The sequence below is a fragment of the Poeciliopsis prolifica genome, unplaced genomic scaffold (genome assembly GCF_027474105.1).
Source record: "Poeciliopsis prolifica strain line A6 unplaced genomic scaffold, Auburn_PproV2 SCAFFOLD036, whole genome shotgun sequence".
NCBI lineage: Eukaryota > Metazoa > Chordata > Actinopteri > Cyprinodontiformes > Poeciliidae > Poeciliopsis > Poeciliopsis prolifica.
In genome coordinates, this window is record NW_026562411.1 from 4,877,211 (window position 1) to 4,897,959 (window position 20,749).

General features: G+C 37.3%; 1 protein-coding gene across 2 annotated transcripts in view; it reads left to right on the forward strand.

Annotated features, from left to right (window-relative positions):
* Positions 1-209: 209 nt before the first annotated feature.
* Positions 210-20,749, forward strand: part of hdac4 (histone deacetylase 4) — a 116,833-nt gene continuing 96,293 nt past the window's right edge. Inside the window, exons 1-2 of one of the 2 annotated variants that reach the window (XM_055052949.1) lie at positions 210-811; positions 8,011-8,122. In XM_055052949.1, the coding sequence (XP_054908924.1) occupies positions 8,101-8,122 (22 nt within the window). In that variant the 5' untranslated portion in view covers positions 210-811; positions 8,011-8,100. The remainder of the gene's footprint in view (positions 812-8,010; positions 8,123-20,749) is intronic. The other variant, XM_055052952.1, reaches the window with a different exon arrangement.

Here is a 20,749-nt window from a genome sequence, read left to right on the forward strand (position 1 = left end):
AGTTACTCATAATTTAACCTAGATAGTAGAGCTCTTTTATTGCAGTTAAAGTCTTTTAGGTATTGAACATAATTTCAAATCAGTAGTTCTGTAGCTATCTTACTGTTTCACAAACATCAAAACAAGCAGAGAACAAAGCATATCCAGAGTAGACTCAGATTGACGGCCTTCATTCATGGATCCTGTTATATTTTTTCTCCCAAACTATCCGCGGACCCCGCCCACTACGGAAGCACTGGAGGCTGTCAGACACGTGATTGATTCAGTATGGAGGAACTGCTGTCTGAATGAGTTGAATTTATTTATTTTTTTTTACACCGACGGCTCCCATATCTTCGTTGATGCTTCAGGAGAGCAGCGGGGTGGAAGCGCCGCGCAGTCCGCCTCCAGGTGCGCCCCGTCCCGGTCCCGTTCCGGTCTCCGTGAACCAGCCTGCTCTCGCCGCTGTCTCTCTGTAAGCCGGCTGTCTGGCTCACTTTCTCCGCCTGCGCTTTGACTTACGCTCGAAGTTTTCATCGCCCTTTCAAAGTCAGCAGAAGGAAGGCAGAATTGTTGCGCAATGTTTGCAGTTAAAAACCAAAGAAAGGCTCGGCTGAAATGAAGCGGCTTTTCTGTTCGGCTTGAATTGAACGCGTTAGTGAAGCTCGCCGCTTTTTATTAGGAGATGTGCATTTTTTTTTTTTTCAGATTTCCCCGACCTGTCTGCTCCATAGGTTCTTCTACTTTGTGAAAGACATTTGACAGTGGTTGTTTGGGATTCACAGCACGCATTTCTTCTCCTTCATGTTTGCCCACCGTGCCTGTGTGTGAGGTAGGAAGCTGTGTTTGTGTCGCGGAGCTTTGGGTGTAAACTTGTGCCTTCATGCAGTGTAAACACAGGGCTGTGGCTCTGCTCTGTTATCGCTCCTCTTTAACCCTTTACAAGCGGAAAAATGCTCACAGACTCATGCTTATAAACTCCAGACCCCACAGCAACAAAAAGTCACAGCAGACCTGGATGTGTTAGTCCTACTTTACTGGCTGCAGATGTTTGTTTTATAGATTCAAATGAAGGGTAATTGGATCCAAACACAGACAAAACTTCAGCTTAATCTGGAATATTATCTAAGTAGTAAATTATATTCCTGGTCAGTTCAAACGTCTGGTTTCCTTGTGAGGTTAGACCTGTTGATTCCCTATTTAATCTCTTTATTCTGATCACTCATATTGATAGGAAAATCAAATAACTATTTAATAGAAGTAACTCGATTCAGAAGATTTTCAAGTGTTCTTTTTGTCAGTTTTGGTGAGTTAAAAATGAATCAGTTACTATATAAACGTTCTCTTTATTTTAGGGCAAGAAGTTGAAATTTATCTAAAATGAAACATTTGAACTTCAACAAAAAGTATTGATCTTTAGAAATCTTGCTTTATGCTTTCATTTTAATTCTCCATGAACCAAGCAGCTTTTACTCCACAGCAAACCTCTGTGCTCTTCACAAATTCACAAATACTTAATAAAAATGGGTAGAACAGCCTGTTAGAAGTCTGAACACAAAATACATCTCAAAATGCATTAAAAATGAAATGCTAAGTTTAAGATGATGAAAATCACATAAGATAATCATCAACTTAATATCACAACATACAGGAAAAACAGTCTTAGCATTTAGAAATGTGGTTTGATATGCTCTATAAATAGGCCTAATAATTTGGTTATGTTCTACAGAAAAATCCATAAATCTTAGCTGCAAACAGGCAGGTCCACTCCATTGTGCTCACATTACTGTTTAGCTTGAGGATTTTGGTCCATGTGACAAAAATTTAAAGACCATTGGTCTGCAGAACGACAGGAACACATCACTTACCAGACAGTCACAAGGAGATCGATCTGAAGGAACGAGAGTTGAAGACCAAAGATGAAGCAAAACAAGTTGATGATTTATACATATTACATCATCATGCTCGAGGACAAACCCAAATAGTTTATAAAACTTAAACTGCATCAGATGCTGCTTTTACGCTCAAACAGATGTAGATTGGAGGAATAGACAGAAAGCAGTAAAGTGAGCTACAAACTGTAGATCTAGCTGCAAACCTTTTGTGACTGACGTTCGTACCAAGTTTCTCTGTAAGAAATGTTGCACTGGGTCCAGTGTGAGGAATTCACCAGTTTGTTAAAGTGAGAAACATTTTCAGACGTTATGGCTCATTGAAGAACACTCTGATTCTGATTGTGTGCAGAGATGTAAAGAATAAAGGTGGTGAAATATCTGAACGTTTTCACAGATAATTAAATCAGTTAGCAAACTTTCTGCATGTATGCACACACTCACGCACGCACACACACGGATGTTTGCTGTCTGATACTCTATACCCGAAGGAGAGCAGCCACAATTTTTCAGTTGCATAGCTAAGTCAACGATTAGTTGAGACCTTGATGTTTTGTTTGGAAAGTTTTTTTGTGACTCAGACTAGTGACGGTTTGGAACTCAGGAAAGACCAACTTTCTGCTCAGTATCTAAAAGTCACATCTTTTAGATACAAAAATCCATTAGCTGTGTCATCCATCAAAGTTTTCAGCTAACAGATTTTTAGGAATCCCTTTGCTGATGTCTGGCTGTCTTAATTTTGATATTTTAAAAATGCTTAACTAAAATATTGGAACAAATTGTCTGTGCTAACGTGACTGCGGTTTGCGATTTGCATTCCAGGACATCCTTGATGAGCATGTAAATCACTTCCTTATTTTTGTCTGGTGATGGTGCTATTTCTGGAATGTGAAGTATGCCTTGCAGCTGTGGTGCAACTGTTAAGATTTCTCTAGGTGATTATTGAGTTGATTTGCAGAACTGAGGTGAATGCATAACCCACCACACACACTCTTTGAGATCTGCTCCATACTAATTTGATATTTGGTTCAAACAAGATCTGCTGCATTTTTATCTCAACATAGATGTGTAAATAGAGTTTTGGGTCATGGAGGTTTTTAAAAACTCACTTCACTGTGTGAGTTATACAGGGATCACAAAAAAATCAAGGATCTGAAGGCCTAATTTAACCACTTTCTGCTTTACACACCCAAACAGTCCACTGTTAAAGTTTAAATGTAAGCTTAAAATGCTAAAAAAGAGAGCAAAGAATAAGTAATTTCAAAAAAACAATGAGCTACAATCTTGGGGAGATTGCTCCGCCCAGCCCAAATTTCAGTTTAGTTAATTTTGACATTATCAAATTTATCATCACAGTATTGTAAAAGTGTCAATGTTACTCCAGAAATGCAGAATATTTTATAGATACTTAAATTTACTGCAAGATGAACTATTGAAATTATATGTACTGCATAATTTTAGACTAATACATTTCTGATTTATAGCTATAACATTTCTTGGCCCTTTTCATCATTGGCTGTTCCTTCTTTTTAGACAATTTGTTTGTAAAATATTTGCAGTTAATGAAAGCAAATTTTCAGATGTTTAATTGCTAAATAGAAATCTTTCCGGTAGAAGCTGTGCATTTTATTGGACAAAATTAGCTGCAGATTCAGATACTTCACAAGAACTTATTGGAATAACTTGGTTTTAGTCTGGGACATTCTTTGCAAGCATAACCTACAAAATATTTGATGTTGTGACGTGTGATGAGCAGTACAGTAAAATTGGTTAAAAGGCTTTTTGTTTTTAACTTGGTCAAATAATCCCATTTTAACCCAGATGTACTTTGTTTGTACAAGCTTCAAACAATTTCCACTATTTTTCTGCTTAAAACTCTCACACATACTAAAATGAAGTTCAACTTTTGTTGATTTAGTATTATTTATTTTTACTTATTTTTTTTTCTAATTTTGCCTTAGTTCAGTTTGTGTGCTCTAATTCCATTAACAGCATAATTTAGCTCAGTTCCACTGTGTTTGGTCTGGCCCAAGCTGGCACTTGGGAGGTTTACTTGTTTGTGGACAGTTTGTTGATGTTATCACACTAATGAATTCTAATGGGGTCCGTTAGTGCCAGTGTTGTGCTCTGGGACAAAAAAGGTGGCGAGACTCTGTCACCCAGCAGGAATTTGTAAACAGTTTGGCGGGGTCTCCAATTCAGCTCACCATGCGGGATATTAAAGTACTTTTGTTTTTCTCTCTGTTTGTCTGTCCCTCGATTACACGCAGTACTTTAGGCTGTCTGTCATATACCTGCAGCTCTTCCTGGTGGGATACCAATTCCCTTTATTTCTGTTGGTTTTTGGATTTGGCTTTCATCCGAGTTGGTGAAGAAAAGGAAACTGGACGTCGGCCAGATATGCAGTAAAATTAGACGAGAGGAAGATCCAAGCAGTAAAACGGTCTCAGACCTTTCAATGAGCAACTATACAGACGCTCTCAGCCTCAACTGATCTGATTTGGGGCCTTATGGGTCCTTGTGTCAATCCTTATAGGCATCCAGTGAGTCCGTGGCTGCGAACCATTCTCCCACGTCCAGCTTCTTCCATCCCGTTGGACTTCACATCATCAGTAATAAACCCATTTTAGCTCCTTTGTGTTTTTGCCAAGACCTTGTTCTGACTTTGAACCCACCCTTGCACTGTAAAATCAGTTGGTGTTTGGGGACGGTTTCCTCACTTGACTGTGCAGTCTGCTGTCATACCTGTTTTAGCACTTTACCGTAACCAGAACAGACATGAATCTTCAGATGGTTTTCACTCATCTGATTTTAGAAATAATGTACTTTGAATGTCAAAGCAGATTTTGATTAAACCAAGTAAGATAAATGCAAGTAGATGATTTGATTTTCTTAACAAGCAGATCTTCACCACTGTGTGACATGAGTGCATCAATATCATTTGGATTTTGTTTTACTGCCAAAATCTGCCTGTCACCACCGAAACACTTAAATGTAAGTTGCTGTACTACCTTGGATCTGTAGACATCTCTGTATGAAGATAAGCTTGTGTAGAACATTATAAGATCAACAGAAGTTGCAGTGATTGTTCTTTTTCTGTTTTAAATAAGATTATGTTGTAGCTATAGTTTTTGTTGTTTTTTATTGTAGATGAGAAACCTGAGATCGGCTCATGTCTTACTTCACGTCGTTTTATGTAATTCCCTCTGTCAGCATTTAAGCTCCCAAGCAGCAAGAGAGGCTCAAAAAAACAATTCCACTTCCTCATATTTAAAATGTTTTTGCTGTTATTAGGACTCATAGTATTCATACTTCTGATTTTTTACTCGTCTCAGTGTCTTGGACTTAAATTCTTTTCCCCATCTCACAATAAATGGATCTTGCGAATACTAGTCTCTGGTCATTAGAAGTAGTGAAATTGAGTGTTTTTATCTCTTAAAACTGTCTTTCATTGCAGATTGTTGTGATTGCTGACGCAAGCTGTTAGATATCAGTCTGAACACGAAAAGAACTCTTGATTTGAACTCAGTATGAGATCCATCTGTTGGTTTCTTTTTGCTCATCAACTGATTCTTGAGAATTCATCATTGATCCTGTGAAATCCAAAATAGCAAAGTTAATCACTCTTTGTAATATTATTTTATCACATATTTCACTTTGATTTTTGGCATTTAATCAATAGTTACTTTGAAGAATCTTTATCCTTTCATTTTAGTTTGACTATTCTCCATTTTTACTTGCAGAAAAGAAAAATCAAGAACAATTCAGTCGTTGGCACACAACCAGTCTTCTCTCACCATCTAAATAATTCATACACAATCAAGTCTGAGAGGCTGAAGCAGTCTACTTGGCATACATGCGTTTTCAATGATTCATTTCTCAAGCTTTGCAAGGGGTGTCCTTAATTGTTGTTTACTTCTCGCTATCCAACCGCACGTTATTTTTATGCCATGGAGATTACTCCCGACAGCACTTGGGAGTGCCTGGGAAATAAAGTCCATTAAGAAGTCCTCAGAGCTGTTTTTCTGTCAAGCATCATGAAATTTTACTTCAGAGAAACACAATGAACCACATCCAGTTTAAAGTCTCAGCCTGTCAAAATGGAGAGTTTGACAATATGCCAAAGACATATTTAATGACTCAGTGGTGCTGGAAAAAGTACTTCTACTATACTTGGATTTGATTAAACTGCATCCATTCATGCATTGTCTGTTCCTGCCTATCTGTGGAAAGGTGTTGGTGGCTATCTCCAGCAGTCTCCAGCTCAAACAACTTTGCACACATTCATACAGCACAGCAATTTAGATTGGCCGATTAACCCACCAATCATGTTGCAGTTCATGTATTGTCCCTTTTTCAGATAAATCAAAAATAAAAGTAAACTTATCCCTACTTTAGGAACCTGGTACAGTGCTCCAGTTGCTCATATCCAGATGTTCGCTTCCCCAATCTCCCACTAAAAGGTTTACTCCATGATAAAAAAATGGCTGGGGCCAAAATGTGCTTTTTCTACCAGGTTCCCCTCATTTGCACCTGATTCTAGATCGTTTCTTATCTTTATAAAGACATGACTTGGAGAAAAAAAATGCCTGAACAATAACTTATCACTGGATTGAAAGAGAATTTAATCAAAACAGAAACTCAGTACTTAGTGCTCAGCTACATATGGGAGAGTCTCAGCCGCAAACTGCTAAAATCTGTTTTCATGCAGCTCATAGTCTTGTGGTTAGCCTGATAAATGTCTTGTACAGGCAGTCGGTGCTTAATCAAACATCCAGTCTGAATTCATACAGTTAAACAGCGATCATGATTAATTAACCATAACTCACAGTAAACATAACCCCCTCATATTTTGGGCCTGTTGAACATAATTTTGAAGTAGATGTGATGAATCGTTCTCTGACAAAGCCTGTTTTTCTCTGCTGCATCACAGGCCAACAGTGATATGTGCATGCAGTGTCCTCTATGCAAACTTCCACAGAAATAAATTCTGAAATGAAAGAAAAATCCCCAAACACTAACTTTTCTTGCCATATGCATCAGCAAACATGAGCTGCAATCTGCTGCAACATGAAAAGGACAAACACTGAGCTGCCAGCCCACAGCTTATACTTTCTAAAGTGTAAGAATTGGTAAAGAAAAGAGAAAACACCTATGGAAATTACTTTAATTGCTCTAAAAATGGTTAAATTAAAATGTGGTCAGCGTATGCTTTCTCAGGAGCAAAGAAAACCAAGTGGTTAAATAATCAGATTCCTCTGAAATCCTCAAAAACTATAATAAATAAGCAAAAGAGCATCAAACTGAAATCCTGTGAAGAGCTTTCTGGTGAACTGTTAAGACCACTTTAAATAAAACAAAGTCTGGCTCCTTGGAAGAAAAATATGAAATGTAAGATGATGTGAAAAAAGAATGAAAGTTCATTCAAAGTCTCAGATTATTTCTCCAGCTGATGATATACTGAGAAATATGCAGGACTGATTCAATAATAAAATTCTATTTCAACGATGTTAGACATATTTCTGTTGAACTTTTAGATTCTTTGATATATTGTAAGTGAATTAAGCAGTGAATGCCAGAATCATGTGGTTGTGTGTCTGTTTTCAATGAAAACGTTTGTTCATCTTTTTGGTCAGGGATTTTGAAACATTAGATGTCTTAGGCTTCAGAAAGCCTGTTTATAGATTTAATTATGCGATCCACTGCACATAAGAGCCTTTTAGTTCTGCATTGACCTCCTAAGCTGACCCCTGAAGCTTTATTGGTTATGCAATTGATGCAGAATCCATAAAATTTTATAAATCCTATTTTGTAATTCGTTGCTGATTAAAACGGCTTCAACAGAAACTTGCATAAATGTATAATTATTTTGTTCATGAGGATGTTAGACTTTTCTTGACCAAACTTTTTCTCTATTGGGTGTGGTACAGCCAGTGCAGAATTGAGTGCTAGAATAACAAACTCTGACTTTTAGTAAACCCAGATGTTTCAAAATGAAACCATGTTTGCTTGATATATAGAACAGGCTTGCAATTTACTTTTTATAGGTGTACTATTTATTAAAAATTCTGTCACAGTGTATCAACAAACAAATATAAGTGAAAATGTCTAAAACACTGCCCTGTTTTTCTGCTCACAGTTTGGCAGTCCTGAGAAGTCTCCTCTGCAATGGGTAGAAAATGACGATCGCTACATCCACTAAAGGTGCATCGATCAAACCTGTGAAACAATGAACTCTCGCAGTCGCCAAGGTAAGATCTGCTGTTTATTTTATTTTAGTTTAGTTTTTACCTATAAGTTTTTGTCCATGACTTGTTGGAAGTGCATGCATTGTACGAATTGGTGGAATTTTGCATGACAGATTTTGATAGCATCAACAATTCAGTCATAATTTGCAGAGACAAATTATGTTTTTGTTTTCGACCTTTGGTTGAGCTTTTCCACTTTTTGTTGTCTTTGACTGTTTTAATGAAGCAGAAGTTTAATTATCATATGGTGTTTATTGTAGGCGAGAGTTGCTGCTGTTTTGTACATGTTGCTGTTTTTGTGTTAACAGAGCTACATTTAAACTGACCACTTTTTAAGTTTATAGTGCACTCACTACTCTGGCAGTCATTTTGTAGTGGTTTTCAAAGCTCCATCTGTAGTTTTTTTTATTTACCATTTACTGCACCAGAAATCGGTCAAAACACACCATTCTGTAAAAAGTGGCCTCAACCGACTGAGTTTGAATAAATCGTCAGCACACTTCCACCACTGGTCCTAGTCCAAGACCGGCTGTTGCTCTGAACCCAAGCAGTCCACGGTCTTATCCAGTTCTTCTAGCCAAAACGATGAACAGTTTAAAATATAAAGACTAAAGGCCTGTATACGTGACCCGCAAGAGTTGAGAAATTGCCTCAGTAAAACAGATTTCAAATAAAGGTCACTAAACCCAACAAAACCTTTAAAAAATACTTGAACCACACAGATTTTGAAGATATGATAAACTGTTAAACTGCTTAACTTCATTCATACTTTATTTTGTCTCCCAATATTACAAAGAATGTCACAAATGAGATATTAGGCATCATGAAATACCATGGCATTGAAGTAGAGTTCACAGTTGTGAAACATCTGGCGATCTCAGAGTAACTTCTCTGACTAGAAAAGTGATTACAGAGAAGGAGTGAATATTTTTTATCTTGTCATATCATTTTCAATTTGAGTGTTTGTGGACAGATTCAAATCGAGTTGCTTTTATTTAACTCTGAATGTATGACGTGGAACATCTCAAGATGACATTTCAAGGTTTTTCTCTAAGTCTGCTTTTAAATATTTGTCCTAACCATTAAAACTTTCTTAGGTTTTCTTTTTTACTTGTAATCATTAAGAGCTGGATTTTCTGCAAATTCTTATCTAAATAAAGACTTGAACAGATTCTTCCTTTCTGTCGTGCTTTGGTTGTTTCGCTCATGTTCTCCAGATGCCTCAGCTGTTTGTTACTTGTTGGTCCTCCAATAGTCCTTGCATAGCACAGTTTAGGTTGCTTACACCGACTTTTTTTCATTTGAACTGTGCTGGGAGGCATTCTGTCAGAGTTTAAAGTACTTGCGTCAGAGGATGCTGGCACGGGGCAAAGATATCTTCAATTCCTGTCATTATGTTCCTCTAATTTATTTCTTGAACGCATCATGTTACATAAGCGGAACGACGATGTGGCCATATTTTCCTCTTTTCATTTCCCTCCCTGTACTGATCACTTCCATGCTTTCCCTTTGCTCAATACTCACTACTGATGTAACTTTAGTGTAGATTTTAACTTTAGATGTTATGTTTTATAGAAATAAGTGGATAGTTTCTACAAAAAAAAGAATATCATTACTTTAAGAGGCCTCTGCCTTTCAAGAAGTGAAAAAAAGCTTAAGTTTTGCTTAACCTTTATGTTGAGCATAAACCTCTAAACCCTCTGTTCTATTTTGGTAGCTTGAGAATTGGGAAAGAAGCTCTCACTTCTTAGTTTTCCTTCCAGTTTGTGGCTCATTTTCTCCTTGTCGCCTTTTAGTCTGAGCAGTATTACTAAGCCGTTTTTCCACATTTGACAGATCATAATTTCCTTTTCCAAAACCACCATGTCATAGCACTGAAGAGCCCTTTTGTCTGATCTAAACTTGGGTGGCAGTTGCTACCATGTTGTCATGCTTCTTGGTATTTTGGAGAAGGGTTTATACCCCTGGAGGCAGTAGTAAAACAAAACAGAAGGACTCTCTTCCCCATAAGACCCCCTGCCCTTCTGTCCTCTGCCGTCATTGGCTCATCTCCTTTCTCCAGCACCAATAATCGCTGTCCTGTCCTGCCTGAGTGGGGAAACTTTGTCAGTGAACAGCTCATGCAGAGTAACTTTCTGCATTAGAGCTTGCTGGAGGCCTCAGTTCAGAACTTGTCTCACCCAAATAAAGTACTGATGGGTTTTATGGGTTTCTTTTGTGTCTTTGCATTTTAAGGACGCCGGTAAGTAGTTGTACTCTCTAGCTCTAAATACATTGCTCCAACCTTTTTAGGGGCACAATATGTCATGTTTTAGTGGCAGACTACTTATAAATAAATCACACTGACTTTCATAGTTGAGTTTTTAACATCCTTTCTTCACATGCTATACTCCACAAGGTGTCCTTTATGAAACAGAATCTGTACTGAGGGTACGATGTGACCATGTGTCACCTAGAACATGATTGCTCATTCTTTTAACTACATTTGGAACATATCTAATGAATTGACATCAAACTTGTTGTTTGAATGCAGCTAAAGTGGTGTACATAGGTCACAAATCCTACTTGATATTTGTGCCTCCCATTCAAAAAATACACGTTTCTTTTCCATAAAGAAAAGTGCAGTAACTCCAGTCCTCGGGTGCCACTGTTCAGCAACTTTTGGATCCATTCCTACTTGAAAACACCTGAACCAAATGAGTGGTTAATGACTAGGTCTTGGCAAAACTTGCTGACATGCCAAAGAGGTGATTCAGCTTTTTAATTCCGATGCGTTGGAGTCAGTGAATCCAAAAGTTGCAGGAGTGTGACACAGGAAGGAATGCACTTGGGAGATAAACTCAGAAAAATGTCATAATCAGAGCTTCATTGATGTCTTCTTTTATTAGTATATCAAAAAGGCCAACATGTGAAAAAATATGGTTGTAGTTTTTGGTTTTATGCATTTTTGTGACATTAGGCAATGCAATAAAAATGAGTAATATATGTATTAAAATTGTAGAATTTGCAATTGTGCATATATCCTAAATGTTACTATGAGACAATTTCTCACTGGAAACTAGAGCCCCCTGGGACTGCGGAGTAAAGGGTTGAACTTGAAATACAGTCATATTGAAAAAGCATGGCATGCTCCTAACCATATGTTATAGTTCAATTGAATGCTCTGTTTGAGCAATAGCCACATCAATGAAATGCTCTACATATTTCAATGTTGCTAATTAGCATCACATTATAATTTACATGAACTGTTTATGTAATCAAGTTATCAATGCTTAATCCATTCAGTGCTTCACTGAGAGAAGACATTCTTTCTACATACTTTATATAAATTCAGAAATTATGTTGTTAAATGGAAAACTGACTTAAGAATTGTAAGTGGCATAATGAGAATTGTTGTGATGATGTGCTGAAAGCAGAGTATTAGTCATGTTATGTTTGATATAAACAGCATTTTTCTAAAAGCTTAAGGTAACGTATCTAAAAAAAGGCACCATGTGCCTGAAAAATACATAATACTGCTCCTTTAAGCACCATGTCTGCTGCTTAAAAGCTGAAGCTTAAGTTTTTTTTTTTTTCACTTGACCTTCCAACACTCTTCTCTGTCCCTCTCAGTTCCCAGTTTCAATGAGTAGCTGTAATAATTCACGGCAGGAGCTATCAAAAGCCTGTGGGGGTAGATTAAAGGAGAACAGTTAATGTCTGGAAAGTGTAGCATAATCTTCAAAAGGACGTTTAACACCTGCTGGCCCACACTGAAGGCTCCTCATTCAGAAAGGCCAGGCTAACGGGGAACACACAGGATGTTAAATGATAGGTTTTACTCCGAATGTCTTAAAAGCTGGAGGTAAGAATGATTGAAGATGACGGAGGTGAAAGGCAAAATGAAGTTGAGAGGAGAACATTAGGAAGAAATTAAGAATGTAAAGTAAAATGTAACACTGCTGGATTTGCTCTACTCTGCTGTCGGGGCTTTTTTTGTGAGTTTTTTTCCCTCCCAAATAGCTCGAGCTGTACAATTCACTTTCTCCTATCTGTGTTGGAGTATGGCATAAATATTATCATTTGGATTCATTCTTGGCACAGAAATTATTCCTCAGTGGAGAGATGGATTGGAAGGAGTTGATTCAGACCAAAAAGAGGCCTTTCTGAGAGAACAATGGAAGCTGCTGTGGTTAAATTAGATTACTGCTTCATCATTGTTTTCCTTTCTGCAGTTTTCCAGAAGATCCACTCAAAGTTATTGCATTGTCAGATGAAACTGTGCAGTGGGGTCTTTGGAGGAATTTTTGAGGCATTGAAAGCTTCTTCGGGAAAAAAAAAACCTTCTTTGTCATAAAAATTTTAAAAATATTCTCTAGTTGGCCTTTTTATAGTTGTATGGCTTCTTGTTCCTGCATTTTATTGAAATCAGTATGGCAATCTACCTTCCTTGGCACAATTTTGTACGACAACAGTCAATGCTATGTGCTAAAATATTTATGACTCTTGAAACTTTTTATGTTTTGTCACATAGAAGCACAAACTTCCATGTGTTGTATTGAGATTTATTGTGGTAATCGGTTCTAAATTACTACAAGTGAAAGAAAAAGTCTGAATGTTTTCAATGTTCTTTATGAATAAAAATTTGAAAATGTTGCACGTTTGCATTCGGCCCTGGTCGTCATAGAAGGGGGTTAAAGTTAAACATATATGTATTCACATCTTTTGTCTCGCTTCAACAATCTAATTTTGTCAAACCTCATTGGTAAAGTGTAACCAAAACAAAAATCACTCAATTCCTGCATTTTCCCATCTGGCGAGGAGGTTCAGTCAGCCGATGGGGTTGATCACGGGACAGTGAAGAAGAGAGAGATCAGTCAGGTGGGGCTCTGAGGGTGTAATCCTTCTGCTTCTATAAACCAAATAAAATCAACAGTTCACTGCAGTTACACAATCTCTGCGGGGAAGGGCTCAGTACAACATGACTCTCTGAGGCCAGAATGAACTTTTGCAGGATTAATCCGAGGTCATGGCTTCAAACTGAGACCTTTAAACTCCCCCTGCGTGCCACACTGTGCTAGAATGCATAAATGCCGCTGGGTTGACTACAGCTGGTATCTCATGCTGGTTGCGTGTCGAGAAAAGTAATTTCTACACAAACTAAATGTTCCTCAATTTGTTGATTATGTAAATAAATCAAATTCACAGATTGGATTGAAGTTGGCTCAGAAGATTTAGGGTCTGAAAATAATGAGAAATAAGTCATGATCAAAAAATAACATTTTCCTCATTGAAAAAGCACCATTCATGTTTTTTTTTCTTCTGTAGCATGAGCAGAGTTAAGCAACAGATAAAAGATGAAAGCTGGATTAAAATATTTCATAACATTGTGGGACCGTTACAGAATCACATTATTCTCCCTGAAGGTTGTTTTTGTTTAAAACTTGTGATGTAGTCATGACCTTATAATATTCAGCCCTGCATGCTGTCAGCAAAGAGAATAAATCTTACCACATGTTGCTCATCTCCATGCAGAGACTTCATAATATCTTCATATCTTTCAAGCTTTCATTCTGCTGTTTCTTCTGTTGTACCATCCGGACCTGCATCCTTTTGTTGTCGTTGGCCTTTAGCAGATTTGAATGGTTTCTTGTTCTTCAGCTTCCTTGTTTCAAATCTGAAGATCAGAAACAACTGTTTTCTCAGGGTTCTCTCAAAAGTCCAGTCAGCTTTGCTATAGCTAGATTTTCTTTGTGTGAACCAGTGCCACCACCGCATTCCTGTCTAGTTTGTTTTATTTTCTAGTGTTGTCTGCTTCATTATCCTTTATATTTCAACCTATTGCACTCTCGTGAACTTTATTGAAGCATGATCAAAGCAACATGTTTCTGCTTATAAAATCTACAAAAGTTCTTTACTTACAGACATTCAAACTAATGAGTTTCATTTGAGTTTGGAAACAAAAAAGGTGGAATTAACATTTTTTTCACATTTGCCATTTTTATCACACATCTGCTCGCTGTAAAAATGCTTTTATATTATATTGTATAATAACACTTTAGAACTGAATTAGATCTTTTGGTAGTTATTTGAGTGTTGTCCTTGTTCATTACTCATTTTTTAATGCTGATGTTGTTTATTTATGCAATATTATGGTTGTGGACAGTTCCAAAGCCTGAAACACAGTCTTAAATGAAAATTCAACTAGTAGTTTGACAAGCAAAAAAAAAAAAAAAAAAGTGTGAAGCAACCATAAAGACGTTAACTGTGCCTGAGAAAGTTAACTGGAATAAATGCAAAAAGGAACTTTATATATAAAGAGAAAAGGAGAGAACCCAGAATGTCAGGCTGCAGGAAACTTTGCTTTTAAAGTTTATCAAAATTTGAGTGTCCTGATAGGAGAGTTTAAAAGCATTAAACTTTATCTGGAGTCAGCTCACTCTGTGCCAGAGTCAGCTTATTATTTTGTAAATTTGAACTCTTTTCCTTCCTTTCTCCACACGACAGTTGATATAGTTTGAAATCTGCTCTACCTGCATATTTCTGCATAGTTTTAATGACATTTTTTGGTTTCTAAGTTATAATTGCTCTGAAATGATCTGATATTAATGCTTTATTAATCTCATTTTACCAACTTTATTTCAACTTTAGATCTGCTGTTGATCAAAACCTGAAGGCAGAGCCCCTCCTACCTCCCAATGTCACCTTATGTAATTTATGTACACAGCCTTGTTTTGGACCCCACAATGCAAACACAAAGCTTACGGCTTGGGTAAAACAAAAGGTTACGAATAATTAAGCTCCAGGGAAAAATATGTTTTAAGTTCAATTGACTACAGACTCTTTTAAAGCTATAAATGTTACCAAGGAAACAAAGTTCTGAGGAACTTGAATTAATTTGAGTATATTGATGCACTTTGAAGGAACTTGTAAACTCAAGACGGTTCATTTGCTTTTTGTGGTTCTACATTGTATTTATATTGAGCCTGCAATTCAACCTTTCTAATAAACATGAAGGGTCTGAAATATACAGAAATGGATGACCCATAGTAAGACGGAGACATTATCACTGTTTTGGATAAACACTAGTGCCATTTTGAGTCTTTACTGATAAGCAGGTGGGTGATTTCTTCTCAAAATGCCAAGTTTATGTTTCAGGTAAAAATAGACTCCACTGTACAAGACCTCTGGACTTTTAAGCAATCAAAAGAAGATCAAAATCATAAACAGAAAATATAGTTCACTAAGTTTGTCGTTCTTGTGATACATGTAGGAGAAAGCAAAGCAAAGAGAAAACCTCAAAGAGCATGCATTATTAGGCATATGAAATATAGTGATTATTGAGCTTTTTATGCCATATTTGGTGATTCTAATGATATTTGGCAACCCAATTTTCTGTGGTCTACCACCAATGATTTATTCATGTAAGCTCAGCAGGACATATTTTCCTATTAAAATAAACAGCTTCATGTTGGGTTCTTTTAAAACGAGCAGAGTGTGATGTTTGTGGTTTCAAACTATCAACAGTTTAGGGACTGGGTTAAGGACAGAAACCAGCTGATTGTGTAATCACATCCTCAGAGAGATTTTAAGACAGAAACAACACACAATTTTAAATCCCTTGATCCTCGTTTAATTTGGAAAACACATTGATTTAATATCGCTAATGAGATTTATAGGAAACGTCTGGTAGATGGTTGTGCCATGAGTCACTGTTACTTATATTTATGTTAGGTGCAGAGGTAATGTCTCGCTGTGTGAAAAAGAAGAGTTACTATAGTAAAGGGTTTACCAATTCTGTAAAGCAAATGCTGTTAAAAATGATTCAAGTTGACATTTACAACTTCAATTGGGGGGATGAAAAAAGTATTGAATTTCATTTTGAATATGAGGTGAAGACACAGAATCACTGAGGATCGATGTTGGTCTTTGAAACAGAATTGTGTGTTTCAGTCCAACATGTATCCATCACCCAAAGCAGTGACGCAAGCTGTGTTTTTTATCAAACTGGTCTTTTTTCCTGTTCCATGAACTTTTCAAGCAGTTTTTCGAAGGTGCTTTGTATAACATCATTGTTATTCTTTATTCTTGCATAGCTTTTGAAAACCAGTTGAAATGAGACATTTTATTTGCTCAGCTCTTACTTTTGTAGACCTCTGTGCTGCTAAAAGCCCTGCACAGCCACTTTGACCTTTAGAACCCAGGTTAGAAACCTGCATTGTGCGAAAAGTGATTGTCCGCCATCTTTATTTTATTTTGTTTTTTTGCTGCTCATGTAAAAATTTCCAGTGCAAAGCCCTGAATTACTGTAAAAATCTATACAAGATCACTGAGTTCAGTTACACTTGTCATCAGTCAAATGGCAGGAAAATTAGGTTTGTTGTCCTCCCACTTTGTAATTTGCCAGACTTCTCCTTCATCCATTAGCACAACGTCGTGAGCTCATTTCTCCAGCTTTCAGAGGCAGTGGCCTCTCAGATGGATTAAGCAGCAGACTTAATCCTGGGAAGAAAAATGAGGTGGAACAAAACAAGTTGCAGGACTAGAAGAGATATAGCTTATTGTGAACTGTAATTCTGGATAATTGGGATTTGTCGTATACAGTTCTGTCAAGACCAGTGCAAAGATGAAAATACTTTCTTGAACTTTAATGGAAAAATTCCAAGTTTTTCCCACTGGTGGCACATATCCCTGATGACCAAGCAGAGCTCCATCCCTTTGCACACAATTGCACCGGGATCTAAAACTAATGAGCATCCGTGCGATGACGATGGGCCGCACAGAAAGCATTTCCGTCTCATGGAAATGGAAGTTGCTGACACTCAGTTCACTACACGCAAACACTGGTCCATCCGTGGGAATGTTTATTTGACCTGACAAAGATGCACGGAGGAGGTAGCATTGAGTGACACACTGTGGGTGCAGAAAGGAGAAGCAACACTTGGGATACTTCTGCAGCCTCAGTAGAGTGTATCAAAAAATATACTTTAAATGCATGGCATGGAGTCATAATATCACTAAATGTTTCTGACAAATAATATCTATATTTATATTAGATATTAGAAAAATGAGCCTGAATCATGGTCCAATCCTCTAGCATCTAAAAATTTAAATGTGGACCACTTGTCAAAGGTTACCATAATTCCTGTTGAATATATTCGTTTAATGAACAATAAGTCATGGGGTCACCAGAGCTGCTCTACTATTTCCATCCCTCCCAGCCTCTGCATCCACGTCTGTCACGCCAGCCTTCATGTGCCCTCTCACCGCGGCCAGCGTTCATGACTAATTGCTGGGAAATATTCATGCTTTCATTCTATTTTTAGACACTATTAATAGATGCCAGTTCTTTCTCACAAGTTTATACTATGTGGAGAACAGAGGAGATTTTGTTGCAGGCACTGATCTGAAAGGTCCTCTTTTTGTGTGTAGCAGAAGCAGGGTTTTCTCTACTGCCAAAAAAGATACAAACATACTCAATTTATTTTTTAATTTTATTTCTATTTGGATTGAGACATTGTCAGATTTTACAGGGGCTTTCAAATTTCTTAACAGTTTTTTACGTGTACCCTTAGATGGGTAAGTCAATGTTGTTTGTGCTTTCAAAGATAACAGCAAAGTGATCCGAAGCATTGGAAATATTCACACCCTTACTGATAACCGGCTCCAGATGCGTTGAATATTAATTCGCAGACATGAGCCAGGAAGTAAACAATACCATCTGCAGCCGTGAGGAAAGCTAATCAGGGGCTGAGAGCTAGATGACCAGAGCTGAAAGACCAGCTCCACAGCAGGATACATAAACAACATCCTGATGGTGTTCATACAAACCATGCTGCTTTCTTAGAGTTCCCTGCCATGGCGTGTCTAGATAACTATGTCTATCTATTTGTACTACCACTTGAAACAACTGGCATCTCTGTTGAGGCTTGTGAACCGCACAGTCATGTCTCCATGCCCTGGTAGTTGCTAAGGAGATGAATATAATTGACTTCGCAGGTAGATTTTTTGGTGTTGCAACTCCATGCAACTCAAACGTCTGACTGTCATCCCGTATTTACACTACATGCGTCTCTGCTTTGCCGTGCACTTTGCCAGTAAAGGGAAGCCATTCCTGACCAACCTGAGTTAGAACATGAACATCAGCATGTCTGAAACTGTCAGCAGCTTTCCAAATCAAAGTTGATAGTTTCTTTGAGTTTGTTGAAACTAAGCTAAACACAATGTGTCACCAGATCATATCATTAATATGGTCAACTTATGCTTCCCCCAAATATTTATGCTTCATTGTTTTTATATACATTTTAGGACAGCAAATGATGAGTTCCTGTACTCTGGTGTGGCAGATGTTTTAGAATGCAATTACATACTTTCAAAGGTATATTAACATTAAAAATAGCATTTGTTTGGTGACTTTTTTTTTCATTTTCTCCTGTGATTGGTTTTCATCCTCTGCCACTCAGTAACATAAGTATTGATTTTAAACATCTGCAATATTACCTTTAATGACATACAATTCAAATAATCCTAGTAGTTTCTGAGATATATTTACATTGGGCATGCCAATTTCAAGTTGATTTATTTATTTAATATTAGAAAAAAGAGGCGTAAAGGGTTAAATCATTTTAGCCAGAAGAAATAAATCAGCAAGGCTTATGAGCTCAAAATTTTCCTGAATCTCCTGACCTTTGTGCTTCAGTGACTTGTGCAGCATGGTGCGTTTGAACTTGCAACCTCTTAGCTCCAGCATGAACTAATTTACTAATGTTCTGGCTAGAGAAGAAACAGCTCTCCATCTCCACTGACACGGGCACTTGCTATTGAAAGCCCTTTTGTCATTGTGACCACAACAAACAAGTGAGCCATTCTCAGTCTTGGGCGTGCTTTGCTTAGACCGGATGAAAACAAACGTGACTATTTTAATTGTAATCAGTCAGAAAGAGTACAGTTGTAGATGCATAGGTGCTGAATTGTTGTATGTGTGTATGTTGTTGCGTTCCAGAGTGTGTGTATTTCAACGTGAGAATTCATTTTTCTGTGTGTTTTTCTGGGGCAAGTACAGTCACAAGCCTCCGTTAACCTTTCATGTGAATAATGAAGCTATCATGGCTCGCACTTCATGAAATGGTACTCTAGAATCTCTTAGTCAAAGGCTGTGAGTGTTGCGTGCTTAGTAATAGGTTCAGTGCATTACTGAATGTGAAAGTGTTCCAGAGGGGTCTGTTCTTCCTTTACTCAATTGCTGCTTGTTAAGCATGGCTCATTTTAACATTTCATCAACTGTGCAACAACTTGTTGTGATAGCAGACACGTTCAAGGCAAGCCTAACACCTCAGATAGCTCTCATTACATCCATGTCTGTAAACACAAGTGATTACTAATATTTATGATTCTTTTAGCCTCCCTGTCAATACTAATTAAAAAAAGGCAAACCACTCATCACCTTACAATGAATGCTTATTGTCACCTTGAGCAAAGTTGTGTAAGAACACCCTAGAATAAATTCATCTGTTGGTGTCACTGGTAGTGGCATTATTTGGCACAATCCTTTCACCAAAATGACAGCATAATAATCTTGATTACAAATGTTACAGTTTCCAAATACAGAGAAAGGGATCCTTGATTACTTTTCTTCACACTATCTCTCTGGATGATCGAGGGTAATCTCATATATTCTCATCTCATCAGTGTCTGTGAGATGAGAATATATTTGTTGCCAATTCATCCAATTGCAAATAATTTGACTGCAGCACAAGTTTCCAGAAAAAGTCCAAGTAGAAACATTTATAACTGTCAGGGTAGAATAGGAATATTTTTTCTAACAGATTTTCAAATGACTAGTTGGTTTCTAACTGCCGACTGGTAGAGACTTTCTGACCCCAGAATATCACTTTTAGGCATATTTCAACAGTTTTTTGTTCTTGGTTTCTTTTCTTTTCAGATTGTAACACCCTACAATATTTAATATACCTTGCATGTTTTCTTGTGGGATCTGGAAGCCCTGCTGTTCCTGCAGCTTTTCCCTGGCTGGATTGATGCTGTGCTAACTTCAATTAATAAGGACAACATGCAAGTTCAACATAGAAAATCTCCAGCTGAGAATTGAATCCACGACTTTATTGCCATGATGCAACAGTAGTAACCACTTCATGCACTTAACAACTGGCTAAATATAGCTATATGTTCCATTTGATTTACATGTCCTTATCAAACATAAGATATTTTTATAATTGGTTTCTTTGGAAGTTAAATCTGTGGAAATGTGTGTACACTATGTAAAAGGGTGCAGGAAATTTGATATGATTCTATTGAAGAGCAAGAGATAAACTATACCAAATGTAGTTGTATGAGCTGCTGAATTAACTTCACTGTAATGCTGTTTTGTACATAAACATTTTATGCTTCTAGAAGTGGCTATCTATTGACTAAAACTGCTGTTCTGCACCATTTATCTCCCACCTTCCCAAAATTTGATAACATTTTTTTTTTCCAGGAAACTACTCATTTCCCTTTTTACTAAAGACAAAACATGAGCTTAGTCAACCCACATCTCTACAGTTTTACTTAAGTCAAACGATTTACATCTAATTACCGGGTATTGGCTCTGTTCTTCCATGAAAGGCTCCATATTAGAAACCAAATCTTATAATT